This window comes from Diabrotica virgifera, chromosome 4, assembly GCF_917563875.1.
Source record: "Diabrotica virgifera virgifera chromosome 4, PGI_DIABVI_V3a".
Taxonomy (NCBI): Eukaryota; Metazoa; Arthropoda; class Insecta; order Coleoptera; family Chrysomelidae; genus Diabrotica; species Diabrotica virgifera.
This window is the reverse complement of record NC_065446.1, coordinates 119,326,428-119,351,873: the sequence shown is the minus strand read 5'-3', so window position 1 is coordinate 119,351,873 and position 25,446 is coordinate 119,326,428. Positions and strand designations below refer to the sequence as shown.

The 25,446-nt window shown below is 32.2% G+C and overlaps 2 protein-coding genes across 2 annotated transcripts in view; both read right to left on the bottom strand.

Moving 5' to 3' along the window:
- LOC126883646 (uncharacterized) overlaps positions 1-25,446 on the bottom strand; it is a 207,260-nt gene that overhangs the window by 51,043 nt on the left and 130,771 nt on the right. The window lies entirely within an intron of this gene.
- The window catches only part of LOC126883886 (uncharacterized), a 58,767-nt gene continuing 57,927 nt past the window's right edge, over positions 24,607-25,446 (bottom strand). The window contains exon 8 of the mRNA XM_050649587.1: positions 24,607-24,918. Coding sequence (XP_050505544.1) covers positions 24,654-24,918 — 265 coding nt within the window. The 3' untranslated portion in view covers positions 24,607-24,653. The remainder of the gene's footprint in view (positions 24,919-25,446) is intronic.

Sequence of the window (25,446 nt, the reverse complement as noted above, 5' to 3'; positions counted from 1 at the left end):
TAGTACAATTAAACACACAGTTATAAATATTTGACGGTTGAAAGTCATCACTTTTATAATTTTTAAAACATTAATTGTCATTAATGCCACTGAATGTATTTTTTCGTAGCAACGAAGGGCATTTGATGTAATATACTTGACGACGGGATATTATCAAAAATTATCGGGTATAATATCACAAGAGAGTGAGAATAAATTGAAAATAATGTGACAGTTTTTCGAAAATTTGTTGTCTGGCAATAGACACGAGAGCCCGCAGGGCTTGAGTGGCTATTGCCCAATGACAACAAATTTGAGTAAAAATGAAGCATTATTTTCTTATTTATTCTTACTGTCGTGTGATATTCGTAAGATTATTTTTTAATACGTGTATTATGGATATTTTCTTAAATGTGACAGTTGTCAAAACTAGGAAACTGGTTGCCATTAAACAGAAACAATCTACTTAAAAAAATTCTATCGGTAATTTTCTACAGTAAATAATTCTTAGTACAATTTTAATCTGATTGGACAGAATTAAACACGTGATCAAATAATATCTTACTATACGATTGGAAGTTAAAATCATTAAAAAATAATCAGTTTAATTTTTATTTCTGTAGCTTTCTATTGGTCAGAATCTCAGACTTCTTCGGCTCGTTTTGTTGCGCGCGCTATGGTACCAAATTCAAAAATAAAGATCAAATAAAAAATTTCGGTTTTTCCAATTTTGCGTCATTTTTTGTCGGTTACTTTCTTTTTTAATAAACATGTTTTATTTGAAAGATAAAAAAATTAAAATTATGACTTTTGTAATCGCGAAACATAACCTGCCATAATTAATATATTTACGTTGTCGGACTAAAGAGGTTGTAAATATGTCGGATAAGAGATCGACAATATTTTGTAATTATTAATTATAAGTACTTTTAATTAAAAATTAAGAGTTTTGTAATAAACAAACTATACCGCGCTAGAGTGACATCTTGCAGGTGTCCGACTCGACGATCACTCCCTCTTTTTGGCCCGACAAAAATAATTTATTTTATTTTAACGTATAATGTTTTGATTAAACTTAAAAATTATAGTTTTGCAATAACAAATCCTAACCGCGCTCGAGCTACAAATTTAGGTGTTGTACGTGCGGAAACGCGTCCAACCTCCACTCTAAAAATTTTCGGAAAGTGGTAGACTCGCTCAAATGAAGTAGTTAAAACCATTTTTAAGACTTTTGTAATCATTTTCAAAAAAGGACAGTGTACTGGGGACTATAATTTTTTGTTGATCCAAAGCGATTAAAATTAAACCTACGCTAGCAGTAAGAAAATCGCAAATTTTAATGTCGAAAAACAGCATTTTTTTCGTAATTTTTCAAATCAATGGAAAACAGTGTACCTTGTGGTTACATTAGTACAAAAATCTTCGAGAGCATGGAAAAACCTTTAAAATGACGTATTACAAAGGTTGATACACTTATTTATTGTTAACATAATTGCGAAAATATGTCTTAATTTCAAAAAAATTAATTTTGCAATAATTATTGTAAAAATTAGTGTACAACTTTGAAATTTTTGTCAAATGAGGGTTCATTAGTGCTTAACACGTGACATAAATTTCGAAGCGATTCATTCAATTGTTTATATTTTATTCAAATTGATTATCCCAGAGAGCTTTTTTTGCAATAACATAAGTCAGAAAAACAGAATGTTAGAACCACTCTGCAGGTATCAAATATAAAAGCATAAGCTAAACTTTCAAACTTGTTGAAAAAATGTTAATAAAGAGTGCATTTTTTAGTAATAAATAATTATGCAAAAGTCTCGCCAATTTTTTCTTCTAAGCAATTTGAATGACTTTCTTGTTATGGCCGGTACAAACATTTTTTTTGCACATTCTAAAAGATGGCATTTTTATACGAACTTAGTAAAAAATAAGTTAGCCTAGGTCAATTAGGGACAAAGTTAGCAACATTTTTTTAAAAATTCACAGCTAATTTGTTTAGGATAAATAAGAATCGAAAATAGCGCTCTTCCATTTTCAAGAACACGAACTATTCAGAAAAAATTTTGGATTTATTTGCTCTTTAAGGGAGTCGTCAATAAAGCTTCAAAAATGAAGTACAAACGCGACCCGCTTGCTACCGACGAAGTAGAAGCATAAAATCCGTGCGACCTAAAATTGAATCCGTGCAACTTCAAAATCCTACAATTTTTTGTAACTTGGGAACCAACCAATGGATTTTAATGTTTTTTTTAATTTGTATGTACTTTTAGCGTACTTTACAAATATGGAGTCTGTTGATTTATAAATTATTTAATAAACAATTTAATTTGTTTAAAAAAAATTTTTTTTTAAAAAAAATTTTTTTTACCGTATTTTAGGTGAACAACTACAATGTTATGTATGTAATAATTGATAAAAAATTGTAATAAATTGTTAAGTTTAATCGTTTATGACTTTATTATTTGTGCTCCGATTTTTAAGATTCTTGCACCAATTTGTAGATACATACAGGGTGTTTGGTAAAGAATGGACCATAGCTTAACCTCAGGTTCCTGAGGTTAAAATAAACCGATTTAAGCTAACTTACTTTAGTACAAAGTTTATAATAATCGAGATACAGGGTGTCAAAGATAAACTTTTTTTTTATTATTGAATATTTCCTGACAGGTATAAGATAACAACATAAAATTTGGTATGTGGGGGTTATTGGATCGAGAAAACTAAATTCCCTACCAAAAATTATTTATTGCCCAGAGGGCGCCACATACGCCTTTCAGCACTCATTTATTACATTAAATTTTTTTATGCCTCACTCTGTATAATTTTGACATTAAAATTTTTATTCTCCTATTAGTTTTACTTAAAAAATGTATACTTCTTTCATCTCCCTAAACTCAACCGTTTTCGAGATAAACGCATTTTAAATCTGCGGTACACCATCATTTTTAGCATAATATCATTGTAGTTACACCCGAAAATAAACTTAAACTTAAAACCATAATAATTGTGCCAGTTCTCAAATTTATGTCATTGCATCGCAAATTCCATTTGAAGAAATTTGCGATACATTTTTTGATAATTTTATGGTTTTAAGTTATTTTTCGGGTGTAACTACAATGATATTGTGCTAAAAATGATGGTGTATCGCAGATTTAAAATGCGTTTATCTCGAAAACGGTTGAGTTTAGGGAGATAAAAGAAGTATACCTTTTTTAAGTAAAACTAATAGAAGAATAAAAATTTGAATGTCAAAATTATACAGAGTGAGGGATAAAAAAATTGAACGTAATAAATGAGTGCTGAAAGGCGTATGTGGCGCCCTCTGGGCAATACATAATTTTTGGTAAGGAATTTAGTTTTCTCGACCCGAAGAACCCCCACATACCAAATTTCATGTTGTTATCTCATACCTGTCAGGAAATATTCAATAATAAATAAAAAAAAAAGTTTGACACCCTGTATCTCGATTATTATAAACTTTGTACTAAGGTAAGTTAGCTTAAATCGGTCTATTTAAACCTCAGGAACCTGAGGTTAAGCTATGGCCCATTCTTTACCAAACGCCCTGTATATTGATATCGTTTCGTATTTTTCCGGTAACAAAAAAATTTGCTTGCATGTCATTATACAGAGGTGAATGGAAGCGTTGTATTTCCTTGTACCTGTCAGGAAATATTCAATAATAAATAAAAAAAAAATTGACACCCTGTATCTCGATTATTATAAACTTTGTACTAAGGTAAGTTAGCTTAAATCGGTCTATTTTAACCTCAGGAACCTGAGGTTAAGCTATGGCCCATTCTTTACCAAACACCCTGTATATTGATATCGTTTCGTATTTTTCCGGTAAAAAAATTTGCTTGCATGTCATTATACAGAGGTGAATGGAAGCGTTGTATTGTCTACTAACTTTAAAAAATTCCGTGGAAAAACGGAAGGGCTCATTTTGTGTCATAGTCCTGTCATATTATCCCAGAGACATAACTAAAATTTTCTTTTTTGAATTATCCGAACATCTCTTTTCTTGTAAGAGCTGTATAATTTTTTGTAAGTAAAACACTGATTGACTCATAAAATAAAGGTTGGATTGATAAGATTAGAATGGCCCGCATGCAGCCCAGATCTCAATCCTCTTAAGCATTTATGGAATGAATTAAAAAGAGCTATTCGCCGTTATCCCAGGCCTCCAGAAAATTTGGTACAGTTATGGCCTTGGTAGAAGAATATCGGACTATTCCCCAGGCAATATTAACACACCTTTATTCGATGCCAAACAGATTGCGAGAAGTCGTTGCTGCAAGAGATGGACATACTCACTATTGAATTGTTTCGTTTTGTTGTTAATTTTGTTTTTTTTTTTTAATTTTAGTGCGCTTGATATTTTTAATTAAATAAACCTTCAAAAATTAGCTTACAAATAGATGTTTACATGTACTTTTTACAAAAAAGTAAAAAATGTCTCCACTTAATAGTATCTGTTGTACATACTTTCCAAATGAGTTCTTCACATGGAATGTTGTTTAATAGAAAATTCGTATAAATAGTTACTCTATAGGTACATTTTAAAAAATCTTCTTAAATTTGTAATTGAAAACAACTTTATATTTTTTATTCATATAAATATAAAATCTAAGATATAAAAATTATTTGATAAACAATGAATCACAAAATTCAAATTACTGCAACTGTAAGCAAACAACTGCAACTGTATATAATATATACAGAGAGGGGCTAAATTATGGAATAAATCAATTTTCTCTAAAATCGACGACTTTGAAGAAAAATCCCGAAACAGGTCGATTTTTATTTTTAAATTACAATTTTTCTGGCATATATTTTATACTAGTGTCGTCATCCATCTGAGCGTGATGACGTAATCGATGATTTTTTTAAATGGGAATAGGGGTCATGTGGCACCTCATTTGAAAGGGTGTTCAATTGTCTATTTAGTAATATAAACAATAATATCCTTATTTATACAGGGTAACCGAAATAATAATTTTTGAATTAAATTAATTGACGCAAAAAGAAGAATGTATGTAATTTATTTAACTCAAAATACATGGAACTGCTGTCAGTAGATAAAAAAAAAATTTCACAAATAAACATTTCTTTTCGCTTAAATTAAATCACAAACAACCTATTTGCAGTTTTAACATTTAATTTGAGCGAAAATCAATGTTTATTTGCCAAATAAACATTTTTTTCAATTTTCTGACAGCGATAGAAAGTATTTTGAGATAAATAAACTGTATACATTGTCATCACGCTCTGGTGGATGACGTCACTAATATGAAATAGAGGCCAAAACATTGTAATTTAAAAATTAAAATCGACCTGTTTCGGGATTTCTCCACAATCCTCCATTTTAGAGAAAATTAATTTTTTCCATAATTTAGCCCCTCCCTGTCTGTATATATTGTATATATTCATAACAATTTTTTATCAATTATTATATACATAACATTACTTGGTAGTTGTGCACCTAAAACACGGTAAGAAATTAAATAAATTGATTTTTTCTTGTTTAAATAAATTATATTGGTTATTATAATTTATGAATCAACTGACTCCATACTTGTAAAGTATGCTAAAAGTTCGTCTATGTTCGTTTTTATATGAGCTTATGTTTGTATTTTTGAATTATGTACTTACGTTTTTTACAATTATTGTTGTATTTATTCCATGTATTGAGCCATACGCTAAATAAAATAAAACGCTAAAAGTACATACAAATTAAAAAATCATTAAAATCCATTGGTTGGTTCCCAAGATACAAAAACTGTAGGATTTTGAATTTGAAGTTAATATTTCAATTTTAGGTCGAATGGATTTACATACTTCATTTCTGAAGCTTTATTGACGACTCCCTTGAAAAGAAAATAAAGCCAAAATTTTTTTATGAATATTTCGTGTCTTTAAAAGTGAAAAAGCGCTATTTTCGATCCTTATTTATTATAAACAACTTAGCTGTAAATTTTTAAAAAATGTTGCTAACTTTGGCCCTAATTGACCTAGGCTAAATTTTTTTTTAAGTTTGTGTAAAAATATGATCTTGTGTGGGTGTGTGTGTGTGTGTGTGTGTGTGTGTGTGTGTGTGTGTGTGTGTGTGTGTGTGTGTGTGTGTGTGTGTGTGTGTGTGTGTGTGTGTGTGTGTGTGTGTGTGTGTGTGTGTGTGTGTGTGTGTGTGTGTGTGTGTGTGTGTGTGTGTGTGTGTGTGTGTGTGTGTGTGTGTGTGTGTGTGTGTGTGTGTGTGTGTGTGTGTGTGTGTGTGTGTGTGTGTGTGTGTGTGTGTGTGTGTGTGTGTGTGTGTGTGTGTGTGTGTGTGTGTGTGTGTGTGTGTGTGTGTGTGTGTGTGTGTGTGTGTGTGTGTGTGTGTGTGTGTGTGTGTGTGTGTGTGTGTGTGTGTGTGTGTGTGTGTGTGTGTGTGTGTGTGTGTGTGTGTGTGTGTGTGTGTGTGTGTGTGTGTGTGTGTGTGTGTGTGTGTGTGTGTGTGTGTGTGTGTGTGTGTGTGTGTGTGTGTGTGTGTGTGTGTGGTGTGTGTGTGTGTGTGTGTGTGTGTGTGTGTGTGTGTGTGTGTGTGTGTGTGTGTGTGTGTGTGTGTGTGTGTGTGTGTGTGTGTGTGTGTGTGTGTGTGTGTGTGTGTGTGTGTGTGTGTGTGTGTGTGTGTGTGTGTGTGTGTGTGTGTGTGTGTGTGTGTGTGTGTGTGTGTGTGTGTGTGTGTGTGTGTGTGTGTGTGTGTGTGTGTGTGTGTGTGTGTGTGTGTGTGTGTGTGTGTGTGTGTGTGTGTGTGTGTGTGTGTGTGTGTGTGTGTGTGTGTGTGTGTGTGTGTGTGTGTGTGTGTGTGTGTGTGTGTGTGTGTGTGTGTGTGTGTGTGTGTGTGTGTGTGTGTGTGTGTGTGTGTGTGTGTGTGTGTGTGTGTGTGTGTGTGTGTGTGTGTGTGTGTGTGTGTGTGTGTGTGTGTGTGTGTGTGTGTGTGTGTGTGTGTGTGTGTGTGTGTGTGTGTGTGTGTGTGTGTGTGTGTGTGTGTGTGTGTGTGTGTGTGTGTGTGTGTGTGTGTGTGTGTGTGTGTGTGTGTGTGTGTGTGTGTGTGTGTGTGTGTGTGTGTGTGTGTGTGTGTGTGTGTGTGTGTGTGTGTGTGTGTGTGTGTGTGTGTGTGTGTGTGTGTGTGTGTGTGTGTGTGTGTGTGTGTGTGTGTGTGTGTGTGTGTGTGTGTGTGTGTGTGTGTGTGTGTGTGTGTGTGTGTGTGTGTGTGTGTGTGTGTGTGTGTGTGTGTGTGTGTGTGTGTGTGTGTGTGTGTGTGTGTGTGTGTGTGTGTGTGTGTGTGTGTGTGTGTGTGTGTGTGTGTGTGTGTGTGTGTGTGTGTGTGTGTGTGTGTGTGTGTGGTGTGGTGTGTGTGTGTGTGTGTGTGTGTGTGTGTGTGTGTGTGTGTGTGTGTGTGTGTGTGTGTGTGTGTGTGTGTGTGTGTGTGTGTGTGTGTGTGTGTGTGTGTGTGTGTGTGTGTGTGTGTGTGTGTGTGTGTGTGTGTGTGTGTGTGTGTGTGTGTGTGTGTGTGTGTGTGTGTGTGTGTGTGTGTGTGTGTGTGTGTGTGTGTGTGTGTGTGTGTGTGTGTGTGTGTGTGTGTGTGTGTGTGTGTGTGTGTGTGTGTGTGTGTGTGTGTGTGTGTGTGTGTGTGTGTGTGTGTGTGTGTGTGTGTGTGTGTGTGTGTGTGTGTGTGTGTGTGTGTGTGTGTGTGTGTGTGTGTGTGTGTGTGTGTGTGTGTGTGTGTGTGTGTGTGTGTGTGTGTGTGTGTGTGTGTGTGTGTGTGTGTGTGTGTGTGTGTGTGTGTGTGTGTGTGTGTGTGTGTGTGTGTGTGTGTGTGTGTGTGTGTGTGTGTGTGTGTGTGTGTGTGTGTGTGTGTGGTGTGTGTGTGTGTGTGTGTGTGTGTGTGTGTGTGTGTGTGTGTGTGTGTGTGTGTGTGTGTGTGTGTGTGTGTGTGTGTGTGTGTGTGTGTGTGTGTGTGTGTGTGTGTGTGTGTGTGTGTGTGTGTGTGTGTGTGTGTGTGTGTGTGTGTGTGTGTGTGTGTGTGTGTGTGTGTGTGTGTGTGTGTGTGTGTGTGTGTGTGTGTGTGTGTGTGTGTGTGTGTGTGTGTGTGTGTGTGTGTGTGTGTGTGTGTGTGTGTGTGTGTGTGTGTGTGTGTGTGTGTGTGTGTGTGTGTGTGTGTGTGTGTGTGTGTGTGTGTGTGTGTGTGTGTGTGTGTGTGTGTGTGTGTGTGTGTGTGTGTGTGTGTGTGTGTGTGTGTGTGTGTGTGTGTGTGTGTGTGTGTGTGTGTGTGTGTGTGTGTGTGTGTGTGTGTGTGTGTGTGTGTGTGTGTGTGTGTGTGTGTGTGTGTGTGTGTGTGTGTGTGTGTGTGTGTGTGTGTGTGTGTGTGTGTGTGTGTGTGTGTGTGTGTGTGTGTGTGTGTGTGTGTGTGTGTGTGTGTGTGTGTGTGTGTGTGTGTGTGTGTGTGTGTGTGTGTGTGTGTGTGTGTGTGTGTGTGTGTGTGTGTGTGTGTGTGTGTGTGTGTGTGTGTGTGTGTGTGTGTGTGTGTGTGTGTGTGTGTGTGTGTGTGTGTGTGTGTGTGTGTGTGTGTGTGTGTGTGTGTGTGTGTGTGTGTGTGTGTGTGTGTGTGTGTGTGTGTGTGTGTGTGTGTGTGTGTGTGTGTGTGTGTGTGTGTGTGTGTGTGTGTGTGTGTGTGTGTGTGTGTGTGTGTGTGTGTGTGTGTGTGTGTGTGTGTGTGTGTGTGTGTGTGTGTGTGTGTGTGTGTGTGTGTGTGTGTGTGTGTGTGTGTGTGTGTGTGTTTGAGCATTATTGGCTTCGGAGTCAATGTCCATTCGCCATCTTACCTTTTTGGGATTATTTGTATTATTTATGCAGAAGCTCTAAAGGAGTGCTTCCTGCTTTCTACTGATTTGTTCAGGTATGTATCCAATCACAATCCTGCTCCAATTTTACAAAGAACTATTTTATATACCTATATCTAATTTTCAACGATTTTTGTTTTTATTTGGAATTATTTCTTTTCATTGTGATTTTTTTTTTATCATTTTTTATGTATTTTTTTATTTACTTATTTTTTTTTATTTTTCTTATTTTTTTTTATATATATTTTTTTTTGATATTTTTTTTATTTTTCATTGTCTTTTTTTGCAATATAATTTGGGATATTAGACTAGGACACAATTTGACGCTCAGGGGTCGATCAGAGCATTTAGACGAGACAGGTGGACCTCGGATAGGCGTAGGGCTTAACACGAAAGGAAAAAAAAACATAGGTTATAAACTTAATCTAATACATAAAATATGTTTGTACAAAATTTGATAAACATTGCAATCTTCTGCTCTTAATAGTTGAGTTAGGTTATATGGTCTGGTGATTTTGGGTATTTTGGCCAATTCTTCATTTAATAGTTTAACCTCGTTTATTATTATAGATTTTTTTTTTAAGCATTATTGGCTTCGGAGTCAATGTCCATTCGCCATCTTACCTTTTTGGGATTATTTGTATTATTTATGCGGAAGCTCTAAAGGAGTGCTTCCTGCTTTCTACTGATTTGTTCAGGTATGTATCCAATCACAATCCTGCTCCAATTTTACAAAGAACTATTTTATATACCTATATCTAATTTTCAACGATTTTTGTTTTTATTTGGAATTATTTCTATTCATTGTGATTTTTTTTATCATTTTTTATATATTTTTTTATTTACTTATTTTTTTTTATTTTTCTTATTTTTTTTTATATATATTTTTTTTTGATATTTTTTTATTTTTCATTGTCTTTTTTTGCAATATAATTTGGGATATTAGACTAGGACACAATTTGATGCTCAGGGGTCGATCAGAGCATTTAGACGAGACAGGTGGACGTCGGATAGGCGTAGGGCTTAACACGAAAGGAAAAAAAAACATAGGTTATAAACTTAATCTAATACATAAATATGTTTGTACAAAATTTGATAAACATTGCAATCTTCTGCTCTTAATAGTTGAGTTAGGTTATATGGTCTGGTGATTTTGGGTATTTTGGCCAATTCTTCATTTAATAATTTAACCTCGTTTATTATTCTAGAACAGCCTACCATCTTGAAGAATATGTAAAAAAATGTTTGTACCGGCCATAACAAAAAAGCTATTCAAATTGTTTATAAGGAAAAATTGACGAGACTTTTGCATAATGATTTATTACTAATAAATGCACTTTTTATTAACTTTTTTTTAAACAGATTTAGCTTATGCTCTTTTATTTAACACCTGCAGAATGGTTCTAACATTCTGTTTTTCTGACTTATTTTATTGCAAAAAAAGCTCTGTGGGATACACACTTTGAATAACATATAAACAATTGAATAAATCGCTTTGAAATTTTTATCACATATTACGCACTACAGAACCCTCATTTGACAAAAATTTCAAAGCTGTACACCAATTTTTACAATAGTTATTGCAAAATTATTTTTTTTTGCCATTTAGACTTTTTTCTCAATTATATTAACAATAAATAAGTATATCAATCTGTGTAATACGTCATTTTAAAGTTTTTTCCATGCTCACGAAGATGTTTGTACTAATGTAACCACAAGGTACACTGTTTTCTATTGATTGAGAAAAAAACGGAAAAAATGCCGTTTTTCGACATTAAATTGTTTATAAATAAAAATGGCCGCCAGATCCTACGCAGGAAATAGTTACAACTGGTTCTCATAGGTATTACCTGTCGAAAAAACACTTCAGTAACCTGGCTGCTTGAGTGTCACGAACAGGGTATATTTTTGCCTTATTACCCTGGCCTAATGTAACGATCACCGTGATCGTTACATGACGGTTCTCGTTGTGTTGGAACAAACCTATAATACGTCTATAAATGACACGTTATAAGAGTTTAATTAATCATAATTATTAATGAGTAAATTAATTTTAATTTTAATAAGTTAAGTGTTTTCAAGGCTTATCTAATAGGTGTAAACATTTCTAAGGTCATAGTTTCTTCTATACCTCAGACGAAAATAATTTATTTTGCTGTACAAGGATTATACAGGATACGTTATGTAATGAGTGGATGACAGAAGAAATATTAGAGATGATGGAACAACATCAGGCAGATTAAAGTAGGGTACCGAACTATACACAGCAAAATTCGTAAAGAAATTAGAGGCGAATGATATCTGCATAATAGGCCAGGGTAATAAGACAAAAATATACCCTGTTCGTGACACTCGAGCAGCCAGGGTACCGATGCGTTTTTTCGACAAGTAATACATATAGGAACAAATTGTAAATATTTCCTGCGTATGATCTGTCGGCCATTTTTAATTATAAACAATGAACTGTCAAAAAATGGCATTTTTATCTTTTTTTTTTCAAATCAATGGAAAACAGTGAAATATATTATTTTTTTAGTACAAATATCTTTGAGATTATGGAAAAGCTTTAAAATGACATACTACAAAGTTTGATATACTCATTTATTGTTAATATAATTGCAAAAAAGTTCGGAATTGCAAAAAAAATATTTTCGCAATAACTGTTGTAAAAATTAGTGTAAAGGTTTGAAATTTTTGTCAAATGAGGGTTCTTTGGTGCTTAATATGTGATAAAAATGTCAAAGCGATTCATTCAATTGTTTAAATTTTATTCGAATTGTTTATCTCAGAGAGCATTTTTTTGCAATAACATAAGTCAGAAAAAAATGACGTTAGAACCATTCCATAGGTATCGAATGGAAGAGCATGAGCTATATTTTTAACTTGGTTCAAAAAAGCGAATAAAAAATGCATTTATTAGTAATAAATAATTATGCAAAGGTATCGTAAATCTTTCCTTATAAACTTTTTGAATAACTTTTTCCAAAAAAATTAACTTTTTTATCCTGTTTTAAGTGCACAACTACCAAGTAATGTTATTTATATCATAATTGATAAAAAATTGTAATAAATATATATAATTTCTTATATAACAAAATAAAAAGTTTATAAGGAAAGATTTACGATACTTTTGCATAATTATTTATTACTAATAAATGCATTTTTTATTCGATTTTTTTAAACCAACTTGAAAATATAACTCATGCTCTTTCATTTGACACCTGTGGACTGGCTCCAACGTCATTTTTTTCTGACTTATGGCAAAATAATGCTCTCTGGGATAAACAATTTGAATAAAATTTAAACAATTGAATGAATCGCTTTGAAATTTTTATCACATATTAAGCACCAAAGAACCCTTATATGACAAAAATTTCAAAGCTGTACACTAATTTTTACAATAGATGTTGCAAAATTAATTTTTTTGCAATTCCGACCTTTTTTCGCAATTATATTAACAATAAATGAGTATATCAAACTTTGTAATACGTCATTTTAAAGCTTTTTCCATAGTCTCAAAGAAATTTGTACTAAAGAAACCATAAGTTTCACAGTTTTCCATTGATTTGAAAAAAGGGAAAAATGCCATTTTTTGACACTTAATTGTTTATAAATAAAAATGGCCGCCAGAACCTACGCAGGAAATAGTTACAATTTGCTCATATAGGTATTACCTGTCGAAAAAAAGCTTCAGTATCCTGGCTGCTCGAGTGTCATGGAAAGAACCTTATTACCCTGGACTATAACTAAACTTTACACCGAAGCTGAAAACCTATATCTGTTAGTCCAGTGAATAAGTGGTTAAGTCGATTTTTTGCCAAAATGGGTTAAGTGCACTAATGGGTACAGAATGACTTCTCAGATGTTGTGAGTAAGTAGTTAAGTTGTAAGCGGACTCTAGCCAAGGTTATACGTATGTGTATTTTTGTCCATCTTTGAAATTGATGTACAATTTAGATTAAGTCGACTCGACCAAAAACATAATAAAATAATATCTTAGAAAATAAATGTTTAAACTGGCCTGGGCTCTATTTTATAGAGCTTCAAAAACCATTGTAACTGACTAAAATAGTTATTATTCTAATTTTAATAAATGTAGGACAAACTTTAAACGTCGTTTTCTCGAACCTTTGCTTTTTTGACTTACGACGACACTCTTTGAGCGGAGGTGCGATATCATTATTATTATCTGGTTGACAGACTTATACTTAATGATGTAACTTTAAGTACAAGTAACAACATTAAACACAAAATACTACAAAAAGAAGGAAAAATAAGTGATAAATTTGTCACTTTTCTTAAGATGAAGAATTTTTCATGCGCAGATTGTTTTGAATGAAGAAATCACATATATACTGTCTAACTCGACAAACGATGCTTTATACTGGTCTACCCCAAAATCCCGACAGCCAAAATCCCGACGGCCAAAATACCGACACGCCAGAATCCCGACAGGCCAAAATCCCGACACGCCAGAATCCCGACAGGTTTGATAAGCTCCTTTTTAACATATAATTACATTTATTTCTGGTTTTTTGTTTATGGCCATCTGTTTTTTATTTTTTGTTACTAAACAAAAGTATTTACCATTTAATATGAACTAATTTTCTAAATAAAATTTATAACATGGGTATATGAATTAAATTATTTTTTATATAAATTATTATTTAAAACCGACTTTAATTTTTTGAAGTTATACTTCTTTACGATCGAGGGTGAAATTTTATACTTGCCTGGCGCATGCGCAGACAGACAGTATGGAGTTTGTTGTTAATCTTTCAAATTATGTATGTATCAGCGCAAATAAGTCATTAAAAGAATATATTAATGTTTTTAGTAAATGTATTATTTATTATAATTTTTGCGTCTTTGGATTTGTCTTTCTCGGGAATAAAATATTTTATAATAATAGTAAATATATTTACTTTAAATTTTAAAGTATTTTAATACCTCACTTGGTCTATTGAATTTGTCAGTATGTATGGGAAATCTTGTAAGCTGTCAAAGCAAAGGGAGTTTGGCTCGGTGGTAGCGCGTTCGACCGGAGATCGAGAGGTCCCTGGTTCAATTCCGTGTGTTATCTAACTTTTTTTTAATTTTTAGTATTGTTTTAGTAAAAATTTTTGGAAAGTAGTAAGTAAAAATTAGTTTAATCTTTAAATACAAATAACCTGTTGAAAGTATATTTATTTCGTTGAAATCATATAATGGAAGTATAACTTCTTACGTGCGTACAAAGTACACACACATTCTTTTTTTTTTTGAGTTATGACACTCTTTCAGCGGAGGTGCGATATACAATATGTCCCTGTAAGTTGTATCCATATGGAAAACTTTTTTATTGTTAATTTTAGAAAAAAAGTTATTCTTCATAAAAAGCTCTGCATGGTCCAAAACCTAAGATTTAACCATCAAATATCAATTTTTTTGAATTTTATACGAGGTATGTCAAAAAGTTTGAATTTCACTCAAGAGTAAAGTAGCTTTATTTTTCACGATATTGAAAATTGCTATTATGAAAAGTTGTTTAAAATTAAAAACTATATTCTAGTATGCAATTAAATACTTCTAAAAGAATTTTTTTTTTGAAAAATTTATGTTTAACTAACGTTATTTTCAGTTATTTCAGTTCAGATAACTCTTTTTTTATTATTAATTTTTCGAAAAAAGTGATTCTTAATAAAAAGTTCTGCGTGGTCTAAAACCTAAAATACGTGGTACTTAAATAATCTTATACGTAATATTCTCAAGAAAAGTTTGAAAAGTGGCCATTTAAGCCGGTGGTCCTTACAGCATTTGGCATGTGGTGTTTTGTGTAGGGCGATAAATGTAAAGCGAAGCCAATATTTTCAAAACTGACCAGTATACAGGGTGAGTCATGAGGAACTGTACATACTCCTACCTCGTATAGAGGCTCCTATGGGGAATAAGAAATGACCATTAAAAAGTGTCTGCTCCCATTGTTTAATAATATACAGGGCGAGTTTCGCATTTTGACAGAAATTTATATTCGTCATAATTTTTGAACGGTTAGATCGATGTGTCTCTTATTTTCGCCAATCGTTACACTCATCATCCAGCCTCAAAAGTCCACTGCTGAACATAGGCCTCCTCCCCTCGTTTCCAACCCCATCTATCCTGCGCCGCCCTCATCCAGTTTTTATTTACCTTTCTTAAGTCGTCAGTCCATCTTGTAGGCGGTCGACCGACGCTTCTCTTGTCTTCTCTTGGCCTCCATTCCAATAACCTCTTCGTCCATCGCCCATCTGTCATTCTGGCTACGTGTCCTGCCCATCTCCACTTCAACCTGGCTATCCTCTCGATGACGTCAGTCACCTTTGTTCTTCTCCTGATTTCTTCGTTTCTGATTTTGTCTCGCAGAGTTATTCCTAACATTGACCGCTCCATTCTTCTCTGCGTGACTCTTAGTTTGGTAGCCGAGGCTTTAGTTAAGGTAAGTGTTTCTGATCCGTACGTCAAGACTGGGAGGACGCACTGATCGAATACCTTTCTCTTTAGACATGTGGGTAACTCACTTTTAAAAGTTTCTCTCAGTTTTCCAAATGCTGCCCACCCAAGACCGATTCTTCTCTTCAGCTCATGAGTCTGGTTATCCCTGCCAATCGTAATTTCATGTCCCAGGTATTTATATCTATCTACGAGTTCTATTTCCTTCCCACCAATACTGATGTTCTGGTTGGGTACCAAATTTGTCATTATTTTTGTTTTTGAGATGTTTATATTTAAACCAACATTTTCTGTAGCTACAACGAGTTCTTGTACCATCTCTCTTGCCATACCTAGATCCTCAGCTACCATGACTATATCATCGGCGAAACGTAAGTTGTTTAGGTATTCTCCATCTATTTTTATTCCCTTTGTCATCCAATCCAAACTCTTGAAAGCATGTTCTAAGACCGTATTAAAAAGTTTAGGTGACATTGGGTCTCCTTGTCTAACCCCCCGTTCTATTTTTATGCGATTACTGTTAGTATGTAATTTGACAGTGGTTGTTGCCTGTAAGTATATTTTGTGTAATAATTTTGTATACCTATAATCTAGCCTGCATTCTTTAAGCGCCTGTAATATTTTGCTAAGTTCAACTGTATCAAAGGCTTTATGAAAATCGATAAAAACTAGAACTAGGGGTTTATTGTATATCGTTACACTATTACCACCTAATCAACTAATTTATTCAAACTAGAAAAAAATCAGGTCCGGCTTTAAAAAAATTAGTTCGTTGGGTCTTAGAAAAAATTTCACCCTGTATACGCTTTTTGAAAACTCTAATATGAATTTTACAAATTAGACAAATAGGCAATTAAAATGACATATTTATTTTTTTACGCAAACGATTACTTAATTTTTTATAAAAAAAATCAAATTTCAGTATGAATTAAAAGTTTGGTAAAGTGAACCATGTATTTAAAAAAAAAACTTTTATTAAAACAATAATTTTTTTTGCACAAATAAGTAATTTATGTTACCATCCAATCAACTGATTTATTCAAACTAGAGAAAAATCAGGTCCGGATTTAAAAAATTAGTTCGTTTTGGTCTTAGAAAAAATTTCACCCTGTATACGCTTTTTGAAAACTTTAATATGAATTTTACAAATAAGACAAATAGGCAATTAAAATGGCATACTTATTTTTTTCCCCACACGATTACTTAATTTTTTATTAAAAAATCAAATTTGTCAAAATCGGAATTTTAACCTCAAAATGAAAAAAAAAATGAACTCACGGTTTAACTCGCTACAACTCTGTTCCATTTTGATATTTTTTTTCTGAAATTTTTACAGCACATACCTTTTACCATTGTGAAGACTATGAAAATTGTTGTAGACTTTCAGTCTTCTTCTTGTAAAAGTTGCAAACTTGTAAATCGCAAAAAATGGGTGGAAAAATTTAAAATTTATCAATTTGATCACGTCTATGTTAAACTATAGAGTCCAAAAGAAGTGTTATGGGAAGTTTTAGATGTAGACGTGTTATGGAAAAAAAAGTGGTGAAACTTTTAATTTTAAGAAAAACGTTGTTTTTGTAAATTAATTTTTGTAAAAAAAGTTAATTTTTTTAAATCTATGCAAAAACTTTGCCAAACTTTTTATGCATAGTCAAATTTGATTTTTTAATAAAAAAATAAGTAATCGTGTGGGGAAAAAATAAATATGCCATTTTAATTGCCTATTTGTCTTATTTGTAAAATTCATATTAGAGTTTTCAAAAAACGTATACAAGGTGAAATTTTTCCTAATACCCAAACAAACTAATTTTTTAAATCCGGGCCTGATTTTTTCTAGTTTGAATAAATCAGTTGATTGGGTGATAACATAAATTAAATATTTGTTAAAGAAAATTCATTTTTGTAATAAAAGTTATTTATATTTTAATCTATGGTTCACTTTACCAAACTTTTAATTATTCATAGTCAAATTTGATTTTTTTTATAAAAAATTAAGTAGTCGTGTAGGGAAAAAATAAATATGCCATTTTAATTGCCTATTTGTCTAATTTGTAAAAATCATATTAGAGTTTTCAAAAAGCGTATACAGGGTGAAATTTTTTCTAAGACCAAAACGAACTTATTTTTAAATTCGGGCCTGATTTTTTTCTTGTTTGAATAAATCAGTTGATTGGTGGTAACATAAATTAAATATTTGTTCAAAAAAAAATTAATTTTGGTAATGAAAGTTAATTTTGTTAAATCTATGGTTCACTTTACCAAACTTTTAATTCATAATCAAATTTGATTTTTTTATAAAAAATTAAGCAATCGTGTGCGGAAAAAAATAAATATGTTATTTTAATTGCCAAAACGAACTAATTTTTTTAAAGCCGGACCTGATTTTTTTCTAGATTGAATAAATCAGTTGATTAGGTGGCAATAGTGTAACGATTGACCAAAATAAGAGAGACATCGATCTGATCGTTCAAAAATTATGACGAATAAGAATTTCTGTCAAAATGCGAACTCGCCCTGTATATTATTAAACAATTGGAGCAGACACTTTTTAATGATCATTTGTTATTCCCCATAGGGGCCTCTATACGAGGTAGGAGTATGTACAGTGCCTCATGACTCACCCTGTATAAAGTCTAGATTTTCTTCATTAAATAAATATCTTGATTGTTTCTGCATATACAGTATGTCCCAGTAAGTTGTATCCATATGGTCACTTTTTTATTATAAATTTTACGAAAAAAGTTATTCTTCATAAAAAGCTCTGCATGGTCCAAAACCTAAGATTTAATCATCAAATATCAAATTTTTTGAATATTATACGAGGTATGTCAAAAAGTTTGAATTTCACTAAAGAGTAAAGTAGCTTTATTTTTCACAATATTGAAAATTGCTATTAGGAAAAGTTGTTTGGAAATAAAATCTATATTCTAATATGCAATTACATCCTTCTAATTGAAAAAACAAATTTTGAAAAATTATGGATAACTAACATTATTTTCAGTTATTTCAATTATGATAACTCTTTTATTATTAGTTTTACGAAAAAAAGTGATTCTTAATAAAAAGTTCTGGATGGTCTAAAACCTAAAATACAACCATCTTATGTCAAATTTTATCAATTTTATACGAGGTATGTAAAAAATATGAATTTCGCTCAAGAGTAAATATGTTTATTTTTCACAATATCGAAAATTGTTATTATGAAAAGTTATTTAGAATTAAAAACTATATTTCAGTATGTAATTACATCCTTCTAATTGAAATATTCTGAACTATAAAGAACTTTACTTTTGATCTAAATTTATCTTTTTTGACATACCTCGTATAACATTGATAACATTTGATATAAGATGGTTGTATTTTAGGTTTTAGACCATCCAGAACTTTTTATTAAGAATCACTTTTTTTCGTAAAACTAATAATAAAAGAGTTATCATAATTGAAATAACTGAAAATAATGTTAGTTATCCATAATTTTTCAAAATTTGTTTTTTCAATTAGAAGGATGTAATTGCATATTAGAATATAGATTTTATTTCCAAACAACTTTTCCTAATAGCAATTTTCAATATTGTGAAAAATAAAGCTACTTTACTCTTTAGTGAAATTCAAACTTTTTGACATACCTCGTATAATATTCAAAAAATTTGATATTTGATGATTAAATCTTAGGTTTTGGACCATGCAGAGCTTTTTATGAAGAATAACTTTTTTCGTAAAATTTATAATAAAAAAGTGACCATATGGATACAACTTACTGGGACATACTGTATATGCAGAAACAATCAAGATATTTATTTAATGAAGAAAATCTAGACTTTATACAGGGTGAGTCATGAGGCACTGTACATACTCCTACCTCGTATAGAGGCCCCTATGGGGAATAACAAATGATCATTAAAAAGTGTCTGCTCCAATTGTTTAATAATATACAGGGCGAGTTCGCATTTTGACAGAAATTCTTATTCGTCATAATTTTTGAACGATCAGATCGATGTCTCTCTTATTTTGGTCAATCGTTACACTATTGCCACCTAATCAACTGATTTATTCAATCTAGAAAAAAATCAGGTCCGGCTTTAAAAAAATTAGTTCGTTTTGGCAATTAAAATAACATATTTATTTTTTTCCGCACACGATTGCTTAATTTTTTATAAAAAAATCAAATTTGATTATGAATTAAAAGTTTGGTAAAGTGAACCATAGATTTAACAAAATTAACTTTCATTACCAAAATTAATTTTTTTTTGAACAAATATTTAATTTATGTTACCACCAATCAACTGATTTATTCAAACAAGAAAAAAATTAGGCCCGAATTTAAAAATAAGTTCGTTTTGGTCTTAGAAAAAATTTCACCCTGTATACGCTTTTTGAAAACTCTAATATGATTTTTACAAATTAGACAAATAGGCAATTAAAATGGCATATTTATTTTTTCCCTACACGACTACTTAATTTTTTATAAAAAAAATCAAATTTGACTATGAATAATTAAAAGTTTGGTAAAGTGAACCATAGATTAAAATAAAAATAACTTTTATTACAAAAATGAATTCTCTTTAACAAATATTTAATTTATGTTATCACCCAATCAACTGATTTATTCAAACTAGAAAAAATCAGGCCCGGATTTAAAAAATTAGTTTGTTTGGGTATTAGGAAAAATTTCACCTTGTATACGTTTTTTGAAAACTCTAATATGAATTTTACAAATAAGACAAATAGGCAATTAAAATGGCATATTTATTTTTTCCCCACACGATTACTTATTTTTTTATTAAAAAATCAAATTTGACTATGCATAAAAAGTTTGGCAAAGTTTTTGCATAGATTTAAAAAAATTAACTTTTTTTACAAAAATTAATTTACAAAAACAACGTTTTTCTTAAAATTAAAAGTTTCACCACTTTTTTTTCCATAACACGTCTACATCTAAAACTTCCCATAACACTTCTTTTGGACTCTATAGTTTAACATAGACGTGATCAAATTGATAAATTTTAAATTTTTCCACCCATTTTTTGCGATTTACAAGTTTGCAACTTTTACAAGAAGAAGACTGAAAGTCTACAACAATTTTCATAGTCTTCACAATGGTAAAAGGTATGTGCTGTAAAAATTTCAGAAAAAAAATATCAAAATGGAACAGAGTTGTAGCGAGTTAAACCGTGAGTTCATTTTTTTTTTTCATTTTGAGGTTAAAATTCCGATTTTGACAAATTTGATTTTTTAATAAAAAATTAAGTAATCGTGTGGGGAAAAAATAAATATGCCATTTTAATTGCCTATTTGTCTTATTTGTAAAATTCATATTAAAGTTTTCAAAAAGCGTATACAGGGTGAAATTTTTTCTAAGACCAAAACGAACTAATTTTTTAAATCCGGACCTGATTTTTCTCTAGTTTGAATAAATCAGTTGATTGGATGGTAACATAAATTACTTATTTGTGCAAAAAAAATTATTGTTTTAATAAAAGTTTTTTTTTAAATACATGGTTCACTTTACCAAACTTTTAATTCATACTGAAATTTGATTTTTTTTATAAAAAATTAAGTAATCGTGTGCGTAAAAAAATAAATATGTCATTTTAATTGCCTATTTGTCCAATTTGTAAAATTCATATTAGAGTTTTCAAAAAGCGTATACAGGGTGAAATTTTTTCTAAGACCCAACGAACTAATTTTTTTAAAGCCGGACCTGATTTTTTTCTAGTTTGAATAAATTAGTTGATTAGGTGGTAATAGTGTAACGATTGGCGAAAATAAGAGACACATCGATCTAACCGTTCAAAAATTATGACGAATACAAATTTCTGTCAAAATGCGAAACTCGCCCTGTATATTATTAAACAATGGGAGCAGACACTTTTTAATGGTCATTTCTTATTCCCCATAGGAGCCTCTATACGAGGTAGGAGTATGTACAGTTCCTCATGACTCACCCTGTATACTGGTCAGTTTTGAAAATATTGGCTTCGCTTTACATTTATCGCCCTACACAAAACACCACATGCCAAATGCTATAAGGACCACCGGCTTAAATGGCCACTTTTCAAACTTTTCTTGAGAATAGTACGTATAAGATTATTTAAGTACAGTGGAACCCCGATAAGTCGGCCCCCGATAACCCGGAAGTCCGGCTAACCCGGACCGATTTTCATCAGACAAAAATTTAACAAATAAACAATTTAACAATTTTATCAAATAAAAATGTATGTAGGCCAAATAATATTTCAGAGATAATGTGTATTTGTGTAATTTGAACACATAAGTACAATAGTAAAAATGATTCATGCACACGGCGGCAGCCAGAGCGACCGTCTCAGCTTATCGGAAAGAACAGACACCTGTCTGTATTCCTTTTTCTTTATTTATGTCAAACTGTCTTAGCATTGTTTAAAAAAGACGTGACTATTTAAAAATTCTTGTATTGTGTGTAGTACAGCCTATTAATCACTTCCGTTCTGTAATGTAATCGTGCTTCAGATTGTGTTTGCTTTGTCTACGTAATGGTAACAAAACGTAAAAATGTTGCAGTGACAATGGAAAAGAAACTAAAATAGAAACATTAGGTAGGATTGATAAAGACGAATCTTTAAAATAAATTTATTGCAGCATCATAATATGATATTATGCTACCATAGGTCTGGATCCCGCGTATGAAAAAAAAGTTGATTAATAGCAAGCTAAAAATTTATTAATAGCTTAAGGGTGTCTAGTCGGATAAACTTTGATATATGAGAACACTGGAACAGGGGCAGTTTTAATTGTGGAACAGGTCAAAAATTTGGAACGGTCAGAACACGAAAATGGCACATTTGTTTTGTCCGACAGAACAGACATAAACTCTCCGAACAGAGATTAAACTCTCATGCAAAAATCAGACTGCTATTTATCACCTGTCATAATTCCTGTCATTTGACATATTCTACATGTTCCACTCATTAAAACGCCAATTTGGTGATAAATAGCAGTCTGATTTTTGCATGAGAGTTTAATCTCTGTTCGGAGAGTTTAAGTCTGTTCTGTCGGAAAAAATACATGTGCCGTTTTCATGGTCTGACCGTTCCAAATTTTTAACCTGTTCCACAGTTAAAACTTCCCCTGTTCCAGTGTTCCCATATATTAATGTTTGTCCGACTAGACACCCTTAAGCTAATAACAAATTTTCAGCTTGCTATTTATCAATTTTTTTTTGTACGCAGGATCCAGACCTATCATATTATGGTGTCGGTACATCTCTACAGTATGACTGAGTTTTTTACCAAGAAATGAACAAAACTCTACACTCTAGACAACTATACGTAATTTAGATGTGTACTGTGCATATGTGTTTCATGTTTTTGTAATTGTAATGGAGGTTATTTATTAATTTTTACTATATTCTCCGGCTAACCCGGATTTTCGATAACCCGGATCGGCCGCGGTCCCGATTAATCCGAGTTATCGAGGTTCCACTGTAATGTGAAGAGGTCAGTGGCTGGAGTCAGTTTGGTTTCAAAAATAGACTTGCCACGAGAGGGACGATCTTTAATATGGAAACGTGAATACAAAATTATAGTTTAGAAGTGCCGGTTTATCCACTGGGCGCTTGGGGCGGCACCCAGGAGCCCGGCGCCCGAAGGGGCCCGTTCCTTTTAATTATAAAAAAATAAAGACGCTAAATAATCTACATATTCTCCGAAAAAAATCTCATACGCAGATACGCCAATACACTGCAAAAGCCTATGTTCTATTATTACATCTTTTCACGCCTATACACTGTGGCGTAGCCTAGCCCCACAGGGGCCCGTGTCAGTGTTTGTGGCGGGGCCCTTTTCCAAAAAGTACAGAAAGTTGTTAGATTTAGTTATGTCTCGAATTGTATCCAAAATAATCGCATAAACGGAGTTTCTAATAATTTCATTTTGAATTGTGGGGCTTAAATAATAATAGGTATATCTTACTTTTCGGATTTAAAATAAGTTCTTTTAAAATAGGAACAAAATAAGTTCTTTTGAAATAGTTAAGCGAAAGACAAAAATATATATACATACATCTAATTTATAGATAAAGAATAGATTATTAGATTAAAGTAAAGCGATTACAAAAATTTAAATTTGGCATTATACAGTGGCCTCTAAGGCTAGCACTCCACTTGCGATTTGTAGTCGCGGCGACAAAAAAATCGCTGTCGCAGAAAATTTAGAGTCTAGAAAATTAGTCGCTGTTTTCAGAATCGCGAATTGAATGCTACAAAGGTGTGACATCAGCTTTTATATATTTTTTTACTCTAGATAAAGAAGAAGTCTAGACGTCAATTACTACTTTATGCGAGAAACATAAAAACGATGTTGATGAAACCAAAGAGAATTTGCATAATGAAATTACCCATTTTGTAACGATATGCCAAAATTTGAATAAACATATAATTTATGATAAATTTGATGTCATCCAGGATGTAAAGGCAACTTTTCCAAATATCTTAACTTTACTGCAAATTTATTTGACGCGTCAGGTGAGCGGTCTTTTTCGGCCTTAAAAAGAATAAAAACATATTTAAGGCCCAATTCGGGTCAAAAAAAACCTAGACACATTATCACTATTGTATAATATAGAGAATGAAGAACTGGAGAAACTGAATTATGATAATATTATATGGCAGTTTGCGAATGCCAAGTCAAGAAAAATTGATCTAATTTTTGACTATGTATTTTTTAGAATATGTTTTTTTGCTTGTCATGTGTTGTTCTGTGGAACTTTCTGTTTTTTATTTATGTTTTTAAATGTATTTTTTGGATTATTTTTTACTTTTGCTATTCTTCTTGCTTGTTTAAAAAAAATTACTTTATGGATTTTACAACAAACCTTTATAGTTAATGCATGTGTTTTCTTGTTAAAAAACTGACAACGAATACCAATGAAGGGGCCCTAAACCTCCAGCGCCCATGGCCCGAAGTTAGGTTAAACCGGCACTGTTGTTTAGATTAAAGAAAGGAAAATTCATCGAATCTGTCATCTGTCTTTTTAATTCCGCCGACACGGCTCCCATGTTCACACTGTTATCAATCAGGTGCCACCGACACGGCTACCGTGTTTTTTCTAACGACTGTATAAATCGGCACATGGGACAAATATCTGATATTGTCCCGAAGCTGAAAGTGTTAATATAAAAATCTGAATATCAGTCAGCGAAAGAAAATTTTCACGAAAGGGTAGTTTACCAAATTTAAATTTTTGTGTCGAAACCTCAGTTGAAACATTACATTCCACAAGAAAAAAAAACAAAATCTTCAAAAATGTACTTTTTTATTCAAATATAAACAAACTCTTCACTAGCTATGTTGGCGGTGATCTTCCGATTTTTGGTCTAGATTTAAAGGCACAGTTGCACTTTTTTTCCCGACATATGTTGCAAACATCCTCTAGTACTTTTCGTTTTGATTTGTTTTGACTAGATTCGAACTGTTTCTGATCTTGTAGTTTTTGTAATAGTGGTACTTGTTCACTTTGAATTATTTCCGTTTTATCGTCCAAGTCTTTACAAATCAAATCAAAGCACGAGCAGTAATATCTGTTTTGCTGGGGAAGACATTTCATACATCTGAAACAGAATTTAAATTTTGTTAAAATCTAAAAGTAAACTAATATGATATCCCAGTTTTAGATAGATTCTACAAAGAAATTCTAAGGCAAAAAAGACAATCATCTTTATTTTTAGCGTACGAATATAGAGAAGCCTCTTATCTCGCCAGTCATCTCGCCGCGCTACTCGCCAGGCATCTAACCTTCTTCGATTGTAATGAAAATTGGTGAGTAGTGAGTAGGTAATTAGAAGATACCTTAAGGAACAAAGGTGACATGATACCAACTTGCGCTTTTACCCTGGGGGTGAATGCCACCCCTTCTCGGGGGTGAAAATTATTTTATTAAAAATAATACCTTAAGTCGATAAAGGGATAAATTCTTAGCAAAATTTGTTATTTACAGTTATTAATATAAATTAATACTTTTTGAGTTACTAAAGATCAAAGATTTTATTTTTTCGTAAAAAATGCACGTTTTAAAGCTGTTTTTCACGTATAACTCACAAACTATCCACTTTCACAAAAAAGTGATTATTGACAAAATT